At 31.7% G+C, this 23,308-nt stretch overlaps 1 protein-coding gene across 1 annotated transcript in view; it reads right to left on the reverse strand.

Annotated features, from left to right (window-relative positions):
* Positions 1–2,027: 2,027 nt before the first annotated feature.
* The window catches only part of LOC129223440 (embryonic polarity protein dorsal-like), a 63,915-nt gene continuing 42,634 nt past the window's right edge, over positions 2,028–23,308 (reverse strand). The window contains exons 7-10 of the mRNA XM_054858053.1: positions 9,480–9,710; positions 7,669–7,767; positions 7,491–7,580; positions 2,028–4,609 (exon numbers count right to left, since the gene is read on the reverse strand). Coding sequence (XP_054714028.1) covers positions 4,203–4,609; positions 7,491–7,580; positions 7,669–7,767; positions 9,480–9,710 — 827 coding nt within the window. The 3' untranslated portion in view covers positions 2,028–4,202. The remainder of the gene's footprint in view (positions 4,610–7,490; positions 7,581–7,668; positions 7,768–9,479; positions 9,711–23,308) is intronic.

Here is a 23,308-nt window from a genome sequence, read left to right on the forward strand (position 1 = left end):
ATTTCAACCATACATTTTTGCCATATCCATACATCTATAAACAATTGACAAAAGCTTCAAAACTATTAAAACTACTGTACAAGAGTATAATTTCAAAATTATTTGTTTTAAAATTCACAATTTCAAATGTGAAAAAATCGGCATCTTCCATTGCTTTTTAATTATAACAAAAACATTTCCAATCTTGGTTGATAATTAGTGTACAAGATAAGAAATCACAGAACATTTCAAAGAACTAATTGCAGGAGATAAACATAATATCAAAACCATAACTTGCTGAAAATAAAACAAAGAACTTTAAATTTTGAGTTTGGTTGTCAACAATTTAAAGCTTTTACACAAATAATTGCTTAGAAATATGTCAGGGACCTCAGTTTTACATGAGTCCAGCAGTGAAAGTAACAGGCCAAGATATTAGCTCGTCCTTTTTCTTTTTTGGATGCTTAATTATTTTTGAAATATCCCCTCAAGCAGAGTTTTGGGAAAAGTTAATGCAGTAACTCACGGCTCATCTCATTCCATTCCGATGGGCTCATTTGGATAGATCATTTTTCCTCTGTTTCTCAATATGTTAAAGGTTGTAAAATTTAGCTTTAAATTTCAGACCATATAAGAAATAATAACATTGCATTTCTAAGGAAAATTCTTCCCTTCCCTTTTTAGCCAATAATAAAGCAGAGTTATATTCCATTCTACTCAATTCTTTGATCTGTAAAGTTACAATTGTTTGGATATTTATTTCACACAAAACAATTGAACTATTTTAATTCCTTTTTAGCCTACTTTCCCAGTAAAAGTCCGAAGAAGAAGAAAAAAGCATCAAAGAAGGCTTAATGCATCTATCGCGAAAAACAAAAAAAAGTCTAAAATAAATAAGATAATTAAATAAATATCTAAAAATTAAAAATTGGAAAGTAGGGTATTGAGATGGGGAAAAATGTCTGTCGGTCTGTCTGTTGGTCAGTCGGTCTGTCCCCCCTAAAAACTTTCGAATGAATAGTCCGATTCGAACAAACTTTTTTTTGTTCGAAAGATCTCGACGAGGACACCTCATTCCCATACTTCACTTTTTGGTTTGAACTATTTTTTGTTCAATTTTGAACAGTTCAAAAAACTTAACATTAGCGCCTACGGGGAAATTGAAGGCAATTCTTAACTATGAGGCGAATATGCTTCAAACAAACTTTGTAGGAAAAAGCTTTTGATAAAAAACTTGTATATAAAATATATTTTTGATTTGAACAATTTTCCGTTCAATTTTGAACAGTTCAAATCCCTCAACATTAGTGCCTACGAGGAAACTGAAAGTCAATGTAGATTCCGTACTTGAAAGCGGATTTACTTCAAACAAATTTTGTTGGAAATAGCTCTTGACGCCAAACTCCAGACTCCGAGAATTTAGGGGCACCTGACTCCGACTCCTACTCCTGTGCCCAACAATTAATCGGACTCCGACTCCCCGACTTCGTAGCTTTGGCAAAAATTTATACACGGAGGACAAATGACCGAGTCCGATTCTCGGATACTCGACTCCGACTCCGCAGCTATGGTTTTAACTGCGAAATAATTATTGTTGATATGACTTTTTTTTTTATTTTCACGCTAAAGTTTTAATTTAGGTATTTAGTTTTCGGCGAACAAACTCGAAGTCATTTATGTTTCTACATAAAGATATGCACAGACGATTATTATTATTATTATTATTATTATTTTTTTGACAATGAAAAGTATTTCTTTAAGTTGACATTTTATTGTTTTTATTTATTTTGGTAAGTGCATTAATTCATTTAAAAAATTACTTTTGGCAACAGGGGAAAAAGAAATGATTTTTTTTTGATATTATGTATTTATTTTAATGAGCTTATTAATTTTAATTATTATTTTTTGTTTTGAAAGCTGTTAAAGATTTTTTTATGGAAAAAAGTGTATTAGCTGCTTTGTTTAAAAGGTTGCTGCTATTTTATTTGTTCGTTTTTTTTTAAATTTAATTTAATTTTTTATTTTATCTTTTACGCATTTATTTTTTTTAGACGAGTGAGGAATATTTTATTCCTAGAAATTAGCTTAAAATATTAAAAAAATATGTTTGAAACAATTTGCGACTTTAGCTATTTTTGAGAATATTGATCAGGTACTAGAAAGTAGTATGAGTATACGGGAAAGTAGGCTCGTATAGTTCTAGACAGAACTTCTTGTTTATCTAAAAGAGAAAGCAATTGGTAAGATAATTTTGTCTTACTATAAGAAATACAGTTGATCTCTGTTAATACGACCACGGATAATACAAAATCACGGCTAAAACGAGAACTTTGTTAATTTAGTTTAGTTTGCTATTTACTTACATTAAAGATGTCATGTATATTACGTAGATCAAAATGAAATTTTCGGTTAAGACGAACAAAACTTCTGACCTCTTCCGGGAAAAATGTCCCAGTTGGCACCAAAAATTTTAAATGAAACTGTTGTCAACGCAGGCATTATCCCCCAACTGTCCTTTATATCGCCTGCCTTTTCTTAGAACACACACTCCAAGTTCATACTTATTAGCTCTCTAGGGAGTTGAATATTCTTGGCTGCATTAGCTATTGTGGGAAGTCGCCACACCCACAATAGCTCAAAGTGGGTGACTGCCAAGGTCTCTGCTATTCAGAAAGAGTTATAGATATAAAGCTCATTAAACTTATATATTTTTGGACAGGTCAATAAGCTAGGGGATAAAACAGTCTTAGTTCATAGTCAACCGTTCATTTGGGAATTACCACCTGGGTCCATCATTATCACATTTCTTCGCATTGGTACTTCAGTTGTCGCTAAAGCAATTTTACACAATAAAAATTACTGTCCCACTATTTCCGACACTTCTATTTAGTCCCTCCTAGAGTATCGATAAAGCACGTTATTTCATGCTCTAAATAAGCTTAGCGTTTTCTGGTTTGTGCAAGAAAAAATTCCGTAGTATCTATCCTGCCTGGCAGTCTGACGTTTCTGATAAACTGAATGCTGCTTTATTTGGTAGCCCATTAAAGGCTAAAGACGGCGAGCTTAAAAAGGAAAACACTATAAATCAATTTGTGAAAAGATAGACATTGTAAATGAGTTACAAAGCAATTCTGTTTTGAACTTACATATGCATTTTTTATTTTCCCCCCATTTTCCTTATTCACGGTTGTTACGAATAACACTTAATGCGAACAAAATCGTGAATTTTTGGCATTTCGTATTAACAGAGTTTAACTGTACCTTATTTTATTGTATATGTACATATTAGTTACTTGAATGTTATTTAAATTATTATTTTCAATCACCTCTGCTACATCACACTTTTTTTTTGTCATCTCCCGGAAAGTGCAATAAAACAAGGGATTTCTGTATTTACAAGCAAAATTTCTTGAAAGGGCTATTTTCTCGAAAAGTAGGTTGGCACCTAAAGGTCACTCTACGAAATTGGAACATTGAACAAGTATGTGGATCTGTTATTAAAAAAAAAATGAATTTATAAAAAAGTTATGAACAAACATTGACACACAAATTTGATTTTGTGCTTTTTTGATTTCAGATCTCTTAAACCATAACATCACCAACATTTATCTTTTTTCTTTCTCTCCCCAAGCCAAAACACAAATTACTCAAAATCATGGCATTCAATATGTTATTGAAACAAATACAAAAAGAAAATAGAGATAAAACTTCACACAGTTTCATGAATATTGTACATAAAGAATGCCAACATGAATCGCAAAAAAAAAAAAAAGCATAAATCAAGCATGATATCATTATTTGATAAAATACTTTTCAGAATTAAGATGAAACAATGTTTATGAACCCAATTAATTGTATGTAATATCGTGACTTTAATGAAAAGAATAAAGGTGTGAACGCAATAAAATGTATGTAATTTAAGTACAAAACTAAATGACGCATAATATTTACCCATTGAAAGTGACATAAAAAAGATGATAATTTACATAGCTCACATACAAAGATAATTATTCCAAAATGTAGCAATAAATAATTTAAAAATTAAGTATTGTATTTCTTCATTTTTTTCATATTCTCACATTCATAAACTTGAGAATGAAAACAATAAAGACTATTTTAATAATAACAGATAAAAACTCTATTCAAAATGTGTAAAAGGTTAATACCAATATATTCATTTCAAACATTATTAAAAAAACTACTCTTGTTTTAGTCGATTTCCATTACTGTTGTTGATTAGTTACAACAGCTTCGTCCTGGTAATTGATATCTGCAAAACTAGGACCACTGTCAAAAATGCTAGCTGATAAATTCAAGTCAGTTAATCCCATACTGTCCATCTTTTCCGCAATCGCATCTTCTTCTATTGCTGCTTCCTCTTTTCCAAGTGTATAATGTTCATGCATGGCGGGAGAAGGCATTGCAGTCATAGGAGGTGTTAGCGAAGCTTGGCTGACTGCGCCTGGTGACGTGGCTAGACCGGGAGAATGGGCTGGGTTGAGATGAGATGATGGTGAGGGGACACCAATAGGAATCGGCATAGAATTTAGCATTGTAGAAGCTGAATATTCTGGTGGTGAGAAGGATGCACCCATCTGAGCAAAGAGAGCCTCAGCTCCAGAACAAAGAACTGCAAGCAAAAATATACAGAATTTTAGCTTTGGGGAAGAGAATACATATTAGGTTTTTTTTGAAAATTATTACCGCTGCTTTCGGGAGAACCTAGATGAAAACAGTATACAACAGGAAACACACTTTAAATGAAAATATCATACATATATTTCCAGGGTCCGACAAATCCAGAATGACCGATCGGCAACTGAAACAATACCTTGGCAACATGGGCGGATACAGAAAACCATTTAAGGTGAGGTCATGCTAAAAAAGCCCCCCCCCCCCTGAACGAACCTACGATTATGGTACGAAAAATTTATGAAACTGCTTGGAGGTCAATAAAAAGCCCCGAATCGGCCAGGAATAAGCACCTAATTAGGGATATACATTGCAAATTAATTTTATTAGCAATGAAACAAAGTAGTAGTTCAAATATTTACCTTCAAAAATAATTACGAATTGAAAAGATATTGTAATCATTTACATTTCATGCATAAAATGTTTCAACACAATGTGGAAGGATACTGTTGTTGAGGGGGGGGGGGGGGTCATGACCTCCATGACCATCCCCTTGTATCCACCACTGCTTGGCAACTAGTTCTTTCAGAACAAGTTTGAATATTTCAAAATCCATTTTACACCGAATGTGCTTTCATACCCTAAGAAATAATATATCCAGTGCCTAAAATTTCTTCCTATTATCTAAGATTTTAAAATTTTTGTCAGTCTCTGTGTGTTTCAGAGTTACAAGATTTGTTTTATTTTTGAAGTTAAAAGCCTCAAGAACGAGAACTGGCTGTAGTGTTTTTCTTTAACAACTCACTGAAAAGAGAAATTAAAAACATAATTCTGAGTACTGCAGGTACATCCATGTTGGAGAGAAGGAATAAACCATAACAGTACACAAACATCATAGAATTAAAGCTTTGGTTATTTGATCATCAAGAAAGCATTTTCAGTTTGCTCTTTGACGGAAATTAATTGATTTTACTGAAATTGATGTATCTTGAGAAAATTTTAAATGAGGATTCTGCCCCCCCCCCTGCCAGGTGGATTGACATGCTGTTTCCTTAATTTACCATAAACATATTCTCATGTTGCACATCACTTAAATGCAGTTTCATGGAAATTTTACTAAAGCATTAAAATTTCATTAGAACAAAAGTTTTGTAACAACAAAAAATGTGCAAGGACCATACAAATCTACTACAATGGAATTGCAGTTTAAGAATTCACAACAGTTGAAAGAATTAGTGTAACTACTGTAAGCAAAAAAACTTACTGTCACAAAAGGTTATTATACATTTATTTATTTTTTTTTTGCCAAAAAAAGAAAAAAATACAAAATTTTCTCAGTGGAAGGATGTACCCAATCAAGCAACAGAATATGGAAAATGTTATTTGCATGCTTACAAATGTTTACCAATGCATATATTTAAAACAGAAGTAGAGTATTTATACAAATACAAAAGTGATGACCAGCAACAGGCTCTGGGCCCAGCTAGACTGGTCCTAGTCAATTTACAATCCCCAGTGAAGATCAATGGCCCTCTTAAAACTATCTACTCCCTTGCTCATTACCCCTCTTCCGGTAAACTGTTCCAAGGTTCCACTACCTGCTAAAATAATAGTTTTTCCTAACATCCATGTTAGCCTGAGATTTAAATAGCTTAAAGCAATGACCCCTTGTCCTGTTTGTATTCTATAAAATACTATCACCACAAATGAGCTTGAGAGAGGCATCATTACAATATGTAGTAAACCCAATATAAGAAGGTGCTCATTCTTGCAAGAATGCTAATGTGACAAGTGATTTAAAATACAATTGCCGCAAGGTGTTAAAATGGATGCAAACTTTGATTTCTCCCCCCTCCCCTCATGCTTCATCATTTATATAGGACTATTATTTTCAGATGAATAGTTATTACTTTAAATTGTTGTAAGTTTATTTGCTATTGAGAAAATAAATTTTTCCTCTTCTCTTTTTTAGAAAAATACATAAATTACTGATGTAGCAATTTTCTTTCACATTTATTGAAAATGGTGTAGACTTGCCTTTGAATATCTCTTTTGTTCAACTTTTTTTTTTCCTGGAAATCTGAAGGATCCTTGAACTTGAGAGACACACACAAAGCTCTAAAAAAGTTTGTGCTCAATGATGAATTACACATTTTATGACAGCATAGCTATTATTATTATTTATTTATTTATTTATTTTGTTAAAGTGGCAAATACTAGATTTCAGATGGAACCTGAAAATGTAGTTCATAGGATCACTCGGAACTTAGGCCAGGGGGGGGGGGGGATTTTAATGTTGCATATAAACCTCATATCCTTCAAATGTATCTTTTACTAATAATAAAGCTGAAAGTCTCTCTGTCTGTCAGGATCTCTGTGACGCGCATAGCACCTAGAACGTTCGGCGGATTTTCATGAAATTTGGCACAAAGTTAGTTTGCAGCATGGGGGTGTGCACCTCAAAGCGATTTTTTGAAAATTCGATGTGGTTCTTTTTTTATTCCAATTTTAAAAACAAAATTATCATAAGATGGAAGAGTAAATTACGAAATTATCATAACATGGAACAATAACATGGGCACAAGCCAATTGGCGAGATATGAAATTATCATAACGTGGAACTGTAACATGGGTACAAGCCAATTGGCGAGAAAATTCACCATACATTTGTAAATATACAGGCGAACCAAAACATCTTTTAATTTTTCTATTACGGGCAAAGCTGTGCGGGTACCACTAGTAATTAATAAATGCACAGCTTTTTTTTAAAAAAAAGACACTTAGTTTTTAAAATCAAACGTCTCATTAATCAATGCTTTAAAACTTGATGAACTTGTTCTCTAATGGTATTATTTTAAGAGTATGTTTACAATTATTACCATTTTGACCAGTGGGTTCAGCTTTTACCCTTGCTTGTCGAGTAGCTTGTCTGGATGTCCTTGGCACACCAATAGGAGGTAATGGATGTTCTGAAAAATACATGAATGTTCAGGAAAAATGAATAAGTAGTCAATTATTTATAAGACATATTGGGGTGGGGGTGGGGGCATAGTATACCTTGTTGAAGACCTCCAGGCAGCATATTTCCTTGAAAATATCTTTCTAGATCAATTCTCTCTTCAACTTTTAGCTTCTTTCGAGCTAGACCTTCGGGATCTATATGAAAGATAAATACATGAATTAAATTTCAAAATTTTAAAACATGAATATTTCTACTTACTAAATATGAATCAATGACATTTAAAAGTTTTGAGTGAAAAGCTGCATTTACAAATTTAAGCAAACAGGATTTACTAGATTTTTAATTTCATATACTGATTTCAAATGTAATTTCTATAAGATTTTCTCTTAACAAGTTTAACCAATAATACAATCTTAGCCTAATTTTCAACAATGGGAACTTGCTGAACAATTATGTTGTATAAAGCTTCACTTTCTGTATGATTATTGTATTTTGAGAGCAATACCACACACATAGAAACAATTCACACATATAGAAAAAAAAAACATTTTTCTTTCCTAACGTGATATCAAATGGCACTAAATTTTTTATTGTCTGAAGGTAATTCATTTCTTAATCAAAATATTGCTGCATTCAATTTTTGAAAACTGGAAAAATTTTGAGCTTGCAATGCTAAACAGCAGTTACAAAGAAATTTGTATTTTGTAACTGATGCTGGATGCTGGTTGGTAGTTCAAGGCATGAAGAGTTTGTCGTAAGCTTGATACTGGTGAAAAAAATGTATTTGCACTCTCGTGCTTCAATATCATTTATCTTACTGTTTCATTTATTACAAGAGCACAAATTATTTCCTGCAGCTTTTTGAGCAGTATTAAATAGATTTATACTTTTATAAAAATGTCTTTCAATATGGCTATAAAATATACATTGATGCAAATACTCAATCTTTAGTAAATCTACACCACTTCTTAGAACATTTTCATTAGGATACAGTTATTTGTCTAGGATAGCTTATTTATCTTTAAGTTTTTAAAGATAAATACAGAAAATTGTATTTTTCATAAATCTTTTTACTTTTTAGTGTTTGATGAACTGGAATTTAGTAGCCATACATATCTTTCTTATTTGAACTTGGAATAGATTAAGTAGAGTAGGGATTTAGTATGTTGTATCAAACTTTCATTTTCACATCAGTCTCATGAAGTTTCAGTAGTCAATTTGCAAAAGCAAAAGACAAAAAGCATCTTTTGTCGGATGTCTTTTCATCCAAAGCTCACTTATTTTGCACTGAAAAAGGGGTTCCTAGTAACCACGAAACCCGTGTCTGCAGTAATCTGCAATTTTGTGCAATTATATGTTGTTATTTCTAAATTTAGTTTTCAAGCACAACGTTTATTTATTCAGTTTTTATGATTGCGTTTGGAATGTGGAATATCTAATAGTAGTCGGATTCCAATAATGAAGAAAATTGAGAAAACATTACTTAATCAATGAAAATAGTCAAATTTTTCTTTTTATCAGCACACGAAGAAACCATAAAACATATTTCCTCCACCATAAAACATATTTCCTCTGCATATTTTACTTATTAGAATTGGAAATGAAACTGTTATTTATATACAGTACCAAAAAGTATCACAAACAAGTTACAAATTAGTAACTTTAAAAGTTCACAATTCTTGCTTCTGAAAAAAAAAAAAGGAAGGAAAGAGAAGAAAGAGAAAAATAAGAAACATAAATTGTAACAATAATAAAAATAAAATTTAAATAAAAAAACAATGGAAACTGGACATATAAGTGACAGAAAAAGTTTTCGATGATGTTTTTGTCAAAGACACATTAATTAAAACATGGTGACTTGAAAAGAAAGAGTTAATTTTTGAGATTATAATAAATCAATGAATACCTCTTTCCATTGGCAAATACTGAAAAGGTCGTGGCTCACCACGTTTATTTTCACTAGGTTTTCTAAGTTCTACAAAGACAGGAACAGGTTGTTGTACATTTTCATTATGATAACGAGGAGTCCGAAACGTTATCGCCACTTGCTTATGAACATCACTAGGTTGAAACTCTGCTTGGCTTTCCCACAAAATTTGAGAGCTTTGTTCCTCATAAAACCAAACTTGAATATCATCTGGACCAAAAAAAAAAAAAAAAAAAAAGACAATAAGTGCAAATTGCAAACGGGGGAAAAAATGAACAAATGATCTTTGACAGGCGACTCTTTTACATTTTGCACGTAAAGATTTAAAATTAATGCAGTCAAAGGACTTGTGAGAATTTTTCCTTTGAAAGTTGGGTAAGAACTAACAATTGCAACAATGGACCAAAAATAAAACTCTGGCATTTGGTACATTTTTAAATTTTATACTGAAATGCCACTATTAGAATTTTTTAAAAAAAGGAACAAAAACACACTTTATACTTCTTATACAAAAAACGAAAATTCTTCAAAAATATTTAAAAAATGATTGTGTACAAATATGAAAGAAAGGAACAAATAATATAAATAAATATTAATAATAAAAAGAGTATGACAAGTAAAAAATAATAATAATAAGGAAATAATATGAACTATTACAGAATTGCAGCATAATAAAAGAAAAATATGTCAAGCATTATTATGAAGAAAAATATATAATATCATGTAAAAATCTGTTATGTCTTCAATCATCATATCCATTGACAGAAAACAGAAACTTTTACTTACTGCATGTTTTTGAAGTGTGGTCAAAAGAAACAAAATGCATCTAGCAGTAAGTTACCATCCCTAAGCTAGGGCTAAGACCAGGGCCAGATTTAGAGGAGGGCAAGCGGGGCTACTGCTCCAGGGCTTCCACAACAAAGGGGCCCCCACAATAAAATTTTTTAAAAAAAATTCTTAATTTCACCGGCTAGCAAATTTTATGTCCCCCCCCCCTATAAATTATAATAATATTAATATAAAAAACTGAATAGCAGTAACTTCAGGATGTATTTACTATTAAAGTACTGATCGAAAATATCGGATATAGGGGAAGGTTGCCGTCAATGACTAGACCCGGAAGATTGTTCAGAGTTTGTGCAGACACGTAATCAGTTTTAACACCTTCCTTTGTCTGAAAACAGTCTACTGCAGAGACGTCAAGTAGCTAAAATTATTTCATCCTATTGTTAATTGGGCAGAAAAGATTTTTATCATTATCTTACTAATTATTGAGACTTTGATTTCGTTATAACATGCTTTGAATATCACTGATCAATTAAAGGGGAAAATTGACTTAAAAAAAGAATGCCTTTTCTAGTACAATGGGGTCGCTACCAAAATTTTAAAAGTATTTTTTTCTGAAAGAGCATGCTTAAAAACATGGGATCTGACCATTTTTAAAATAATTTGACAAAGTTTAATATTTAAAAAAGAATACCTTATTCGGTGCGCTTTCATTGTTTAACGCTTCTGCCGATGACATCACAAATGATGAAATGCCATTCATTGTTGCCATTCAGAAGAGCACAATATTTAATTCCCATCTTTACTCACATTTATTGGCAACAATATGGTTGATAGCAAATGTAGAGGCAATTTTTAATTCGCTGCTTGATTATCATAACGTGGTAATGCAGTGAAAAATGCACCAAAGGACATCATAAAGACTATGCCTTGTTTGAATTTTAGACATTTTAAAAAATTAATTAAAAAATAACTGTAGGGAAAATGAAAGTATTTTCTGGGTCCATGTTATTTTTTTGCTTATTCTATCAATTTCTGTGACTAAAAGTAGTACTTTTGACTGAAGGAAACAACCCCATTCCCCATACTTCATGTTTCATTATGATTCGTCCCAGCAGTAACACCTATAAGAATATTCAAAATGACGCAGTTGCTATCAATGGATTACTAGGTGTTTTCAGGAATGGAACACCTGACAAAGTGGTTCTTTCATGGAAAATCTCAAATATTGTTGTAACTTCAGCTCAATTACCTCTTTGACAATTGCTCAATTGTTTTGAAATAAATATAATAATTAAAAAAAATAATCCCAGTAATTCATGAAAACTCTTATATTTTCTTATAATTTCATATCAATTTTTTTTATAAATTGATTAAAAATTAAAACATAATAACACAGTTTCAAATAATTTCGCTGTTCCAGAAAAATGCAAAAAATAGTAAAACATGGCCAGTGGACAAGTGAGGGCATGTAACGTACTACAGTAGCTTACAGAAATGGTGGCATGGACTTTAACGAAATCTGCCGACAATATCGAGTCTTACAAGCAATTTTAAAAAGTTGAATGGAGAATAAATCCGGTTTGTTGTTATTTTAGTCACTTATTAGATATTTAGGAGATAAGCGCTCCGAAATATAAATATGATTAGTGAATCATACTTTGAAACAAGAGAGGACTTTTTTTTAAAATAGTCTTGAAAATTTGGGAGAATTGGCCATTCAAGAAGCTGAGAAAAATAACATATCCCATAGATTTAATTAAGACAGACAGTCTATTAGTACTATATTCTCTGGTAGTTTGAGAATTAAGTTTCTTATTTCAGTAATAAAATGGTCACATTTTAGAGAGATAGTACAACCTTGCGTTGAACGAAAATTTTCAAAATCGATTTAACAAAATTCTCAACAGTTCAAAAGAGGTTCAAGGGATAGTAGCTAAGAACAGTGTTGCACGGGTTGGGAAAATATCAAGTGGTGAACGAGGTGTGATGACAACAGCTGTGTGTTGTGTGAGTGCTGTTTTTTTAAAAATGTTCCTCGTATCCGAAAATAAAACAATTTAGAAAATAAATCTATTTCCTATAACTTATTGTTATTTGTAGTGTTTATTGATCACCTGTTATAAATATTTGTAAGTTACGCATTGATTTTGTAATATGAGAATGTGGTTCATCGATGGAAACTCGATGGTCCATCCATAGCAACCGGTAGCCATGAATGGACCACATGCTAAAATATTTATTTTCAATTTTCATTCTTTATTGTGTATATTTATTATGAAAGTGAATATTACTATTAAAAGAGAAATATACTGAGAAATTGTTCCTATAATTAACGTGAAATTTGAATCGGATTTCCTTTCTAAAACAATCAAAAACTGTTATGTGATTCATTGACGGCAACCTTCCCCTATACATATATATCAAAGTATCGGATATTTTCGAAAATATGATGATCTTTTCAAACCCTGATTAGGGACCTCCACTCTTTCGCTGCTCCGGGGCCTCCACACTTCCAAATCCGACCCTGTCTAAGGCAATATACTATAACAGCACGGTTATCACATCCTGAGATGCAGTTTTGTTCTAATTAGAATTCCTCAGTTCTGGAATAGTGAATAACCGAGCTGGAGGCAGATTTCAACTCATTGAAGCTGAGAGCGCCAACAAACGGGTAGATAAAATAATCTCACCATTCATGCATCTATTGAAATGCACAATTGAAAGATTAATTATCAAATTACCCAGGCCCGTCATTTGGATGGGTCAGAACGGAGTCATTGCCCCTCACTCTGGCTTTGAGGAACTAATGTTTTTACATTTTTGAATGCTTTTTTGTTTTTGTTTTTCAATACATTATGCACTCAGCATAGACCTTTTTCTTTTGAAAAAATATAAAATGATGGACCTGGTGGATTAAAAAAAAAAATCACTTGAGCATCAACATTTTTATTTAAGCTATTGACAAAAATGGTAATAACTTGACAAACTTTGAATGGTTCATTTTTTAAACTTTTGAACTCAGTTTCTTAAAAATGTTGGACATAGTTTGAAGGAACTTCATTGAAAAAAACATATATATTTATTTAAATATTAGCATTTTGAATTCAACTGGATAAAGGTCAGTCAAAGGCATTGCTGAGCTCTTGAGAAATCAAAACAAGCAAAATAACAAACAAAAACAAGCAGAAATAACAGATGTACACGAGTTAACAAGTACAGATAAACTGTCTCAATTTTTTGGAAGGTAATTTAGTTCTCATTGTATAGACTACATTATTCCTGATAAATTGATACATATTATGTCTCCCTCTCGCCTAAATGGTACTAAAATAAGAAGAAATATTTATTTTTTACCAGGACTACACTGTTGACCAAGTTTAAGCACCTGTTATATATTTATTTACTTTTGCAAATGCCACACTAAAAACAGCTCTTATGCCAACAGTGCACATGCTCTCCAATACTTTTCAATAGCTGAACTAAAATCACTCAGCACAGTGCACAGTGCACATGTCTAAATGATCAGCGGTCGTAGCCTGACCGGAGTCACAGAGTGTACATTGGGGAGAATCAGCAATTCCAATTTTACAGTGGTGCAACCGCAGTCAGTCATGTAATGTTAACAGTCTAAAGGTAGCTACAGCCAGCTTTCTAGGGGAATCAGGGACACAAGAAGGGTTCTCATTCATAACTGCTTAGGTCCTGTGCCCTTCTGCTTAAAATTATATTTAAATGTCATGTTAGTAAAAGCTTTAATGAATGAAAGGTTGAAATTTTATTGAGTCTTTGGACCACGAGGGTTCTTTTCTTAGCAAGCAGCCAGTAAAATATTACATTCTACAGTACATTTCGATGAGCAACAAAAACTCAGCTCTCACAAAAACTTCTTGAAATGGAAATAACTTCAAAAATAAAAATATTGTGCTTGGACCATAATATTTTTGAACTGAACACAACACAAGTCAAAGAAATGAAGAAAGTAAAACTCAGAGCCTTGATAGAATTAAACACAAGTACAACAAAAGGAAATGTAAAACAAGTGCTAGGCCCAAAACAACTAAGATAGATTATGATAACTACACCTGCTCATACATTGAAAATGAAGAGTATTTTTGAAACAAAATAAAGTGAAATTTGTTCTATCCATCAAAGTTAAAATCTCTTTTTAACCGACTTCAAAAAGGAGGCGGTTATCAGTTCATACCGTATGTATGTTTTTTTTTTTTTTTTTGTCCACTCATAGCGTCTCACCTAGTGAACCGATTTTGATGATTCTTTTTTTAATGGATAGGGGATGGCTCAACTTAGGTCCCATTACTTTATTTGACCATATTTGTTCTTTAGAAAAAAAGTTATGGGCAAAAAACAGTAAATTTTATGCAATTAACATGATATTGTAGCGAAGTTCGCACTTTTCATTCGTGGATAACAGTGGCTCAGTGGTAGAATTCTCGCCTCCCACATGAGCGACCCGGGTTCAAATCCCGACTAGGATAAAGTGAATTTTACTAAAATTTTGTTTCTACTGTTTCCCGTATTTTCTCGAATGTTCTATTAATTTCTGTATCTTTCCAAGTCTGGAAAGTTCCAGCACTTTCTCAAGTTGTATATAAGGAGATGTAACGTTCATTCGTGGTTCTGAATAAAGATCTCGAGTTGAGAATAACGAGTATTCGCTTCATTTGGCTTTCACATTGTCTTCGCTATCTTCATCTACGCGACAATATGAAACTCATTGTTATAAAAGTTTGGTGCCATATAACAGTAACATTAATAGTAATTGTAATGATAATTTTGAATAAAGGCTTTTCTAAAGCAATACAGTGATATAGAGCCGAACTTCTTACTAGGTAACTTCTTACTTTTACTGAAATATCTACATTTACACTAAAAAGAATGAAATAAAAAAATTTTGAAAAAAAAAAATAGAACCGACTTCAAAATTGCTCTAAAAAGTGAAAAATAATTTTATTCTTTAAACACCATCAATAATACTTTTAAACATAATTTTTGAAGTTGGCGCAAAAACAAAAAGTAAAATCCATTGTAACCATGCTTCGTTCATATTTTTATCAAAAAATCATCTAAAGTTAGGAACGAAACAGTTATATCGTTACTCAGATATGCTGTCATCAATGCGTAATGCATGTGGTAGTGAAGAAACTGGACCTGGTAAAATTTATACTTGTAGTTGAGTTATGGCTGTGAATGATTTTATCGATCGTTTTTGCGCCAACTTCAAAAATTATGTTTAAAAGTATTATCGATGGTGTTTAAAGAATAAAATTATTTTTCACTTTTTAGAGCAATTTTGAAGTCGGTTCTATTTTTTTTTTCAAAATTTTTTTTTAACAGAGTTGCTGTATTTATTCAAACCAATTCATAACATACCGCCATATTCCAGCATAATGTTCCTTTTTATTTCATAATAGCATTTCAAACATATGCTTCTTATACAAATACAATACATTACACTTTTAAATCTATACATATAATAAAATAAGATGTTTGTGTGTGTGTGGCGCGCTCCCCGGGAAAACGGCAAGGCCTAGAAAGATGAAATTTAGTATACAGGTGCTGTTTTTGCCAAAGATGTGCACCTCGGGCTTCGATTTTTGATATTTTAATCAGAAAAAAAGTTATTTAATGTTTTATGTGTTTTTTTTGCACTTTTTAGTACTTTTTACCTCACAGACCCCGAACCAATCGCACCACACAAATATTTTTTGTACTGTAGTGTAGAAAGTTTAATTTTAAATATGATGAATGAAAAAAATTTGAAATCAGAGCAATTTTTGTATTTTTTACGAATTTTTGAAAAAACCTTCAATTTCCAGTTTTTCCAGGGTTTTACTTTTTTCTAATATCATCCTGCGAGAAGTATCAAAGCCTCATTTCTAAAATTTAAGTTGGTAATAGTAAAAACATTTCGCCCTCTTCAGAAGAAAAAAGTTCTTAAGAATAAGCAATAGTTTTTTTTTTTTACAATTTTTTTAAGCTGAACACATCATGTCTTTCCACGCATCGGTCAAAAAAAGGTTCTTCATTCCTTTATGCCTCTGATGTCACTACTTGGATTTCGATTCGATATTTAGGACGGAATCTTAATCGCAAACAATGTTAATCTTTTTTTTTTACTATATAGCTTCTTCTGCATTTTATGACGTGATGACCACGTGTTTTTCCGGCAGCGCTTGCTTTTTTTCTTTCCTTTTTTTTTTATTTATTGATTGCATTTATTTCTTTTTCCATCCCCCCTCCCCCCCCCCCCCCCCCCCCAAGCTGGACGTTTTGCTGTATCTATAAAACGAAACATTTCATAGATGTTCGCATTTAATTCAATAAAAATTTTTGAATGCTTTTTTGTTTTTGTTTTTCAATACATTATGCACTCAGCATAGACCTTTTTCTTTTGAAAAAATATAAAATGATGGACCTGGTGGATTAAAAAAAAAAAAAATCACTTGAGCATCAACATTTTTATTTAAGCTATTGACAAAAATGGTAATAACTTGCCAAACTTTGAATGGTTCATTTTTTAAACTTTTGAACTCAGTTTCTTAAAAATGTTGGACATAGTTTGAAGGAACTTCATTAAAAAAAACATATATATTTATTTAAATATTAGCATTTTGAATTCAACTGGATAAAGGTCAGTCAAAGGCATTGCTGAGCTCTTGAGAAATCAAAACAAGCAAAATAACAAACAAAAACAAGCAGAAATAACAGATGTACACATGAGTTAACAAGTACAGATAAACTGTCTCAATTTTTTGGAAGGTAATTTAGTTCTCATTGTATAGACTACATTATTCCTGATAAATTGATACATATTATGTCTCCCTCTCGCCTAAATGGTACTAAAATAAGAAGAAATATTTATTTTTTACCAGGACTACACTGTTGACCAAGTTTAAGCACCTGTTATATATTTATTTACTTTTGCAAATGCCACACTAAAAACAGCTCTTATGCCAACAGTGCACATGCTCTCCAATACTTTTCAATAGCTGAACTAAAATCACTCAGCACAGTGCCCAGTGCACATGTCTAAATGATCAGCGGTCGTAGCCTGACCGGAGTCACAGAGTGTACATTGGGGAGAATCAGCAATTCCAATTTTACAGTGGTGCAACCGCAGTCAGTCATGTAATGTTAACAGTGTAAAGGTAGCTACAGCCAGCTTTCTAGGGGAATCAGGGACACAAGAAGGGTTTTCATTCACAACTGCTTAGGTCCTGTGCCCTTCTGCTTAAAATTATATTTAAATGTCATGTTAGTAAAAGCTTTAATGAATGAAAGGTTGAAATTTTATTGAGTCTTTGGACCACGAGGGTTCTTTTCTTAGCAAGCAGCCAGTAAAATATTACATTCTACAGTACATTTCGATGAGCAACAAAAACTCAGCTCTCACAAAAACTTCTTGAAATGGAAATAACTTCAAAAATAAAAATATTGTGCTTGGACCATAATATTTTTGAACTGAACACAACACAAGTCAAAGAAATGAAGAAAGTAAAACTCAGAGCCTTGATAGAATTAAACACAAGTACAACAAAAGGAAATGTAAAACAAGTGCTAGGCCCAAAACAACTAAGATAGATTATGATAACTACATCTGCTCATACATTGAAAATGAAGAGTATTTTTGAAACAAAATAAAGTGAAATTTGTTCTATCCATCAAAGTTAAAAACTCTTTTTAACAGAGTTGCTGTATTTATTCAAACCAATTCATAACATACCGCCATATTCCAGCATAATGTTCCTTTTTATTTCATAATAGCATTTCAAACATATGCTTCTTATACAAATACAATACATTACACTTTTAAATCTATACATATAATAAAATAAGATGTTTGTGTGTGTGTGTGGCGCGCTCCCCGGGAAAACGGCAAGGCCTAGAAAGATGAAATTTAGTATACAGGTGCTGTTTTTGCCGAAGATGTGCACCTCGGGCTTCGATTTTTGATATTTTAATCAGAAAAAAAGTTATTTAATGTTTTATGTGTTTTTTTTGCACTTTTTAGTACTTTTTACCTCACAGACCCCGAACCAATCGCACCACACAAATATTTTTTGTACTGTAGTGTAGAAAGTTTAATTTTAAATATGATGAATGAAAAAAATTTGAAATCAGAGCAATTTTTGTATTTTTTACGAATTTTTGAAAAAACCTTCAATTTCCAGTTTTTCCAGGGTTTTACTTTTTTCTAATATCATCCTGCGAGAAGTATCAAAGCCTCATTTCTAAAATTTAAGTTGGTAATAGTAAAAACATTTCGCCCTCTTCAGAAGAAAAAAGTTCTTAAGAATAAGCAATAGTTTTTTTTTTACAATTTTTTTAAGCTGAACACATCATGTCTTTCCACGCATCGGTCGAAAAAAGGTTCTTCATTCCTTTATGCCTCTGACGTCACTACTTGGATTTCGATTCGATATTTAGGACGGAATCTTAATCGCAAACAATGTTAATCTTTTTTTTTTTTTACTATATAGCTTCTTCTGCATTTTTTGACGTGATGACCACGTGTTTTTCCGGCAGCGCTTGCTTTTTTTCTTTCCTTTTTTTTAATTTATTGATTGCATTTATTTCTTTTTCCATCCCCCCTCCCCCACCTCCAAGCTAGACGTTTTGCTGTATCTATAAAATGAAACATTTCATAGTTGTTCGCATTTAATTCAATAAAAACAGCGAGATTTTCTTTTCTTTGTCAAACGCTGCTTTTTGCACACTACGGGGAATTTTGGAGATAATTTTTTTTGGTCAACTTAAATAAAAATAGCAGTTTTTTAAAAGTACTTTGCTCATAATGAAATGGGCGGGGAGGTTAAAATAAATAGAAGTGGATCGTAAAGGTAGGTAGCCGCCAAAGGCGGCAATCTCAGACCCCGAAGTGGTTTTTTTGGGGGAAAAAACAGGAAATAAGGAATCAAAAATTAAAAAAGTAGGAAATGTAGGGAAAAAATCACTTAAAAAAGTAGGGAAAAATAGGAAGAGATAGGACTGAACACACGTCAAGAGGAAACAAATTTAGCGTAAACTTTATTTCTAATGTAAAATAAACTAACAGTATTTTTAATTCAAAACTGTCCCAAAAATAAATTAACAGTACTTTTGAAGTATTAAAGGGATTTAATGAAAGACAGAGTCGTAAAAACAAAACGAAAGAAACAAGCTGACAATATTCAGTATTAAAAATAAACTGGTGGAAACAAAGATACTAAATACAAAAATCTACTATATATTAAAATCTGTTCGCGTCCGTCTGTCTGTCTGAAGATCGATCTTCTCGAGAATCGCTGCGAATCGAGAGTCAAACGAGATACCGATCAATTCGAAATTTTCCAAAGAAAACAATAGGACCAACCTCGTAATTGTGCGACTTTAATTAGCTGAGATATTAATTAAAACGTTAATTAACATAACGATATTCAGGAATTTTTATTTCTTTTCTGTTGCCATTTTGCATATGGGTGAGCAAGTAAATTTCTAATTCGCAACTCCAGAGTTCGAATGCGCTACCTTGCGGTGATTTACAAAACTGCCGAAAAAACTAAAACATTGCATTTCACGTGTTCGTTTTGGGCAAAACAAACAGTTTGTTTTGTGTGTGTGTCTTCTTTTTTTGCGTAATTCATCATTTCGAATCGTCATTCGCAATAGCGTAACATCAAAAATATCTGATATAAACTGTGAGTACATTTTATTTATCTTGTTCTGAGTGAATTTGAATAAATATCAGTTTTTCAATTCGATGAAAAAAAGCGGACTTAACAACATTGACTGGACATTAGGGCCATGCTGAAAAATTACTTCTTTTTCTTAACCTAATTCCACATAAACGATTTAAATAACCTTGTTACTATAGCATCCAACTGAAATGGACAGTATGCAAATAAATTTTCTTGAAAATATTTACCGCAGAACAGATTGAAAAATCCAGAAAGAATGTTAAGAATATGAACAATAAAAAATAAAAGCTTGGAACTTTTGTCGCTAAAATATCGCGCTAACTTTACTTTATTGCTCTGCAAAAGCTGTCATTATCGGTGGAAGAGTTTCGCCAAAAATCTGTTTATAGGGTTATGGTTTTAAAATTGTGTGAAAGAATAATGTATCTTGACAAGATTTTGCATATCAGTTAAATCATTTCCATGACGAATGAATTAAATGCATAATGATTTCTTTTGATATCCAATCATATAGTTATAGAAATAAATTATCTAGTTTTAAATGTTACTCTTGACAGTCTGTCACGTATGTGCACTATGCGAGAAAAATGTCAACAAATGCCGGAAATGTCACAAAAATGTCAATAAATGCTGGAAATGTCACGAAACTGGACATAATATGTACTAGTGCATAGAAAAAACAGTACAAAATGAAAATGCTGTTCGAAGCGAACCAAAAATTTATGAATACCGAATTCAACATCGTGAAAATGGCTGCTTCAGAACAACTTACTGTGTGTTCTGCATTACTTATTTACTTTCGTAATACTTTTTGATTTCTAATCTCTTTCTACATGGGTCAGAATAACCAAATGACTTTGAAAAATCTTTTTAAATGAATAAAGAACAAAATATCATACATGCGAACAAAAATTTCTGTCATTTCCTAAGTTTAGAAGCAATTTATACGTTACGGCGTGCGTTTGTTTTAGTTTTTTCCATCCGCCATTAGGCAGTGACTGCAGCGTGCCCTATAGTTTGTTGGAGTTGCGAATAATTCTTTTAAAAGAAATTTTTTTGCTGCTGTCCAAATCTTAAAACAACGTTTCCATCTAGAATTTCATTTTAAATTAGTTTAAAATTGGTTGCACTATTCGGACATAGCCTTTATTTTATCGTCTGTCTTTTTTTGAATTTTTACATTCAACATTCTTAACTATTTTCAGTACAGGAAAGTTGTTTCTTTAGCTATGTTTATGGATTGTAATGTAAGTTTATCATTCACCGGCCTCATATTTTGGTACATTTAGGAAGTGTAACTAATTATGTTTATTTTGTTGCACCTTTTCCCATCACATGAGTGAGTTTTCGAATTGTAATAACTCTCTTTTTCCTTCCTGTTTCTATTTTTGAAATGCAGTTTGTATCGTCAAAAGAACATGTTAAATTAAGATTGTTTGGATTTCTTTAAGTGAAACAGAGTTGAACAAAAAAGATTGTTTTTAAAGATTTTAACTAAAACCAAATTGGAATCTGATGACTTGGTATTAAATTAGTGCTTATTGGTATTTATTTAGTGTTGGTGCTTTAGTTTCACGTAATCAACCAAAAAGTATGTGTCATTCTATGTAAAAAGCTGATTGTATTTGTACATAAATAGTTCAGATATAGTCTATCAGATGTAATTCATTTTAAAGTGAGCACAGATTATAGTTGATAATGCATAGATTTTCATCTTTTGTGCTAATTGAAAATACTCATAACTTGTATCATTGATAACTATGATTAACGTCAAAGAGATTTTTGCCAAAAATATGCTCTACTGGTGTTTTTCAAACCTTGCATTACGCGTATTTATTTACTGCTTAGCGCTTTAGAAACTGATGTCAGAGTAATACAAAAACATCAATTGGACATCTCTTTCATTTTTCAAGTAGCCCATGCAACGCCGCGCCGGGCACGCAGCTAGTATGAAAATAAAATCCAAACAAAGAACACCTTTCAACAATACATTAGTAAAAAGTGTGAAAGAAAAGTGTGAACAAATAAAATGCAGTATAGCGATAGCAAAAAAAAAAAAATAAATAAATAAATAAAAATAAAATAAATAAATAAATATAAATAAAAATAAATAAAATAAAATAATAATAACAACAATAATAATAAAACTCATATTTTGGTGCAATAAAACCACTTTTGTTAAAGATTTGTTTTGTCAAAAACGAAAACATTCCTTCAAGAGCATCCATTTATCATTTATAAATACTAACACTTTCAGCTCCTGTTATCATAAACTGCCATACAAAAAGAGAAGTAAATATTAATTTAGTTTTAGTAAAAAATAATCAGCAGCTGACAAGCATTCTCGCATAAACAGGTGCAGATGTTTGAATTTAAAAAACAAAAGGGGAAAAGATTGAAAATGCAGAACTAAATAAATTTGTTCTTAAATATGGGACATAAAATTTATAATAAAGTAATTAAACTAAATAAATAACGAAATAAGTAAACTAAAGGGTTGCTATTATGTTACATATTTTAAGCATTCAACAAAATTTTTGTTTCAGGATCGCCATTTAGGGGGGTCAGTGGGGCCAATTTCTTCCCTCCCTGGCTTCAGAAAATTAATGCTTAACTATACAAGTTTGTGCGGTTTTTGTTGTCTTCAGACAAAATTTGCATTCAGTATACATCCTTCACTAGCCATCCCCGGGGTAAAAATCAAAATGACGGGCCAGTTTTAATTTTAATCAAGCAATAAAAACAAATATTGTTTTACTGATTTGATGATTTTTTACCTTCTTCTTCCAAAATTTTTGTCACAGAAAAAAAAGTAACAAAAATATTCATCCGGAAATTGTTCACCAAATTGAGAGTTGGGGGGGGGAGCAACTACTCGATATTGATGATACATCAGATTAGAAAATACCCATTAAAAAGAAAAAGAAATACAGTACATATTTTCTTTTGCCCCCCCCCCCCCCAACATTTAAAAATGTGAAGAAATGAAAACGGAATCTCGCATTTAAATTGATTCCCGATTTTTCTCCAAAAATCAAGAACGTTTTGCCTGTCTAGATTTTACCGAGTTTTTTTTTTTTTGCAAATACAAACTTTGCAAGGAAAGAAACTGAAAGTTTATAAATTTTATAATCATATTTCCTATTTAGAATGAAAAATAATTATATTTATGTATGAAAAAAGTTAGTTTCTGCTATTATTTTTGAAGTGTTCCGTTTTTGCGAATTCCTGTTATATGTCGCTTTTTCTTTTTACTAACATCAAGAAAATATGTACAGTGTACAGGTTTTTCATTTTTTGCTTCCTTACGTTCCCTTCAAG

Source organism: Uloborus diversus, chromosome 5 (assembly GCF_026930045.1).
Source record: "Uloborus diversus isolate 005 chromosome 5, Udiv.v.3.1, whole genome shotgun sequence".
In the NCBI taxonomy this organism is placed as follows: Eukaryota; Metazoa; Arthropoda; class Arachnida; order Araneae; family Uloboridae; genus Uloborus; species Uloborus diversus.